The sequence below is a fragment of the Etheostoma cragini genome, chromosome 14 (genome assembly GCF_013103735.1).
Source record: "Etheostoma cragini isolate CJK2018 chromosome 14, CSU_Ecrag_1.0, whole genome shotgun sequence".
Lineage (NCBI taxonomy): Eukaryota > Metazoa > Chordata > Actinopteri > Perciformes > Percidae > Etheostoma > Etheostoma cragini.
In genome coordinates this window covers 24,042,972-24,044,254 of record NC_048420.1, presented here as the reverse complement: position 1 = coordinate 24,044,254, position 1,283 = coordinate 24,042,972, and the positions used below count along the sequence as shown (strand labels likewise).

Genomic DNA, 1,283 nt, shown 5'->3' with positions numbered 1-1,283 from the left:
CTCTCTCTATACTGTCTTCTCTCTCTATACTGTCTTCTTCTCTCTCTATACTGTCTTCTTTTCTCTCTATACTGTCTTCTTCTCTCTCTATACTGTCTTCTTTTCTCTCTATACTGTCTTCTTTTCTCTCTATACTGTCTTCTTCTCTCTATACTGTCTTCTTTTCTCTCTATACTGTCTTCTCTCTATACTGTCTTCCCTCTCTCCATACTGTCTTTTTCCTGCTGAAAACTGCTGCTGGAAATTTAAATTCCCTCTCAGGAGTCATCCCAAAAGCATTAATACAGAGAGCTCGGTCTTCCTCGTCTAATGCACATGTGTCTGTCTTTCTACCTCTCAGAGATTCACTCCCTCACCTACATCTACACGGCCTTCTCCAAACCGCCGGGACTCCCGGGCATCCACGAGTTCACGGCCATGGGTCTGCTGAACAACCGGATGATCGACTACTTCGACAGCGACCTCCAGAAGAAGGTTCCCAAGCAGCACTGGATGGAGCAGAGGCTGCCTGCAGACTACTGGGTCAAAGGCACGCAGTCCCGCCAGAGCAAGCAGCAGTGGTTCAAGGTCAACATCGACATCCTGAAGGAGCGCATGAGACAGAACGACACGGGTGAGATTAGTCCGCGAAACCCTTCATCCTGACAGGAGATCTGTTTCCATGCACACGTTTTTAGCTGAATTAAGTGATACTGAATAAAGGATGTCTTCTGGAAACAGTGAAATTCAATGGAATTTAAAGTAAACACTCACTATTACATAATATCAGCAAACCACTAAAACGAGGCTTTCTAGTTCTTTCTTCAGTCTGTCCCCAGTGGGTCGGGCTAGTCCAAAAAAGGTGAAAACAAGGGGGGTGTTCTAAAGACAGACTGTTACCTGTGAAACAGGGGTGCTCTGAAAACACCCCCATTAGCAATTAGTGCTTTCCACCAAGCGTAGACCGTAACCGTCTACGCTTCCACCTGATGAAATAACACGGCTAAAAACCGACCAATCAGGATTTTGTCGTGCCAGAACGTACCGACCAATAAATCGACTTGTCGACGGTGAGGTCACGGCCTTACGGGGGGGCAATAAAAGTTGCTTCTGCATCGGCCTGGCGATGTGTTGATGGCATCGTCGTTTGTGCCCGAAATATTGGACCGTCTCACATGAACCAGTACTCGGTATTACCGACGTGATACTGTAGGTACCGGTAAAAGTACGTCCCTGTTAGTGATGGCGTTGCATAGTCTGTCCACCAGAGGACGCTCTACAACGTCCCTGTTAGTGATGGTGTT

At 47.1% G+C, this 1,283-nt stretch overlaps 1 protein-coding gene across 1 annotated transcript in view; it reads right to left on the bottom strand.

The window, feature by feature from the left end:
* LOC117957213 (saoe class I histocompatibility antigen, A alpha chain-like) overlaps positions 1-268 on the bottom strand; it is a 3,512-nt gene extending 3,244 nt beyond the window's left edge. The window contains exon 1 of the mRNA XM_034892810.1: positions 226-268. Within this exon, the coding sequence (XP_034748701.1) occupies positions 226-268 (43 nt within the window). The remainder of the gene's footprint in view (positions 1-225) is intronic.
* Between the last annotated feature and the right edge of the window lie 1,015 nt (positions 269-1,283).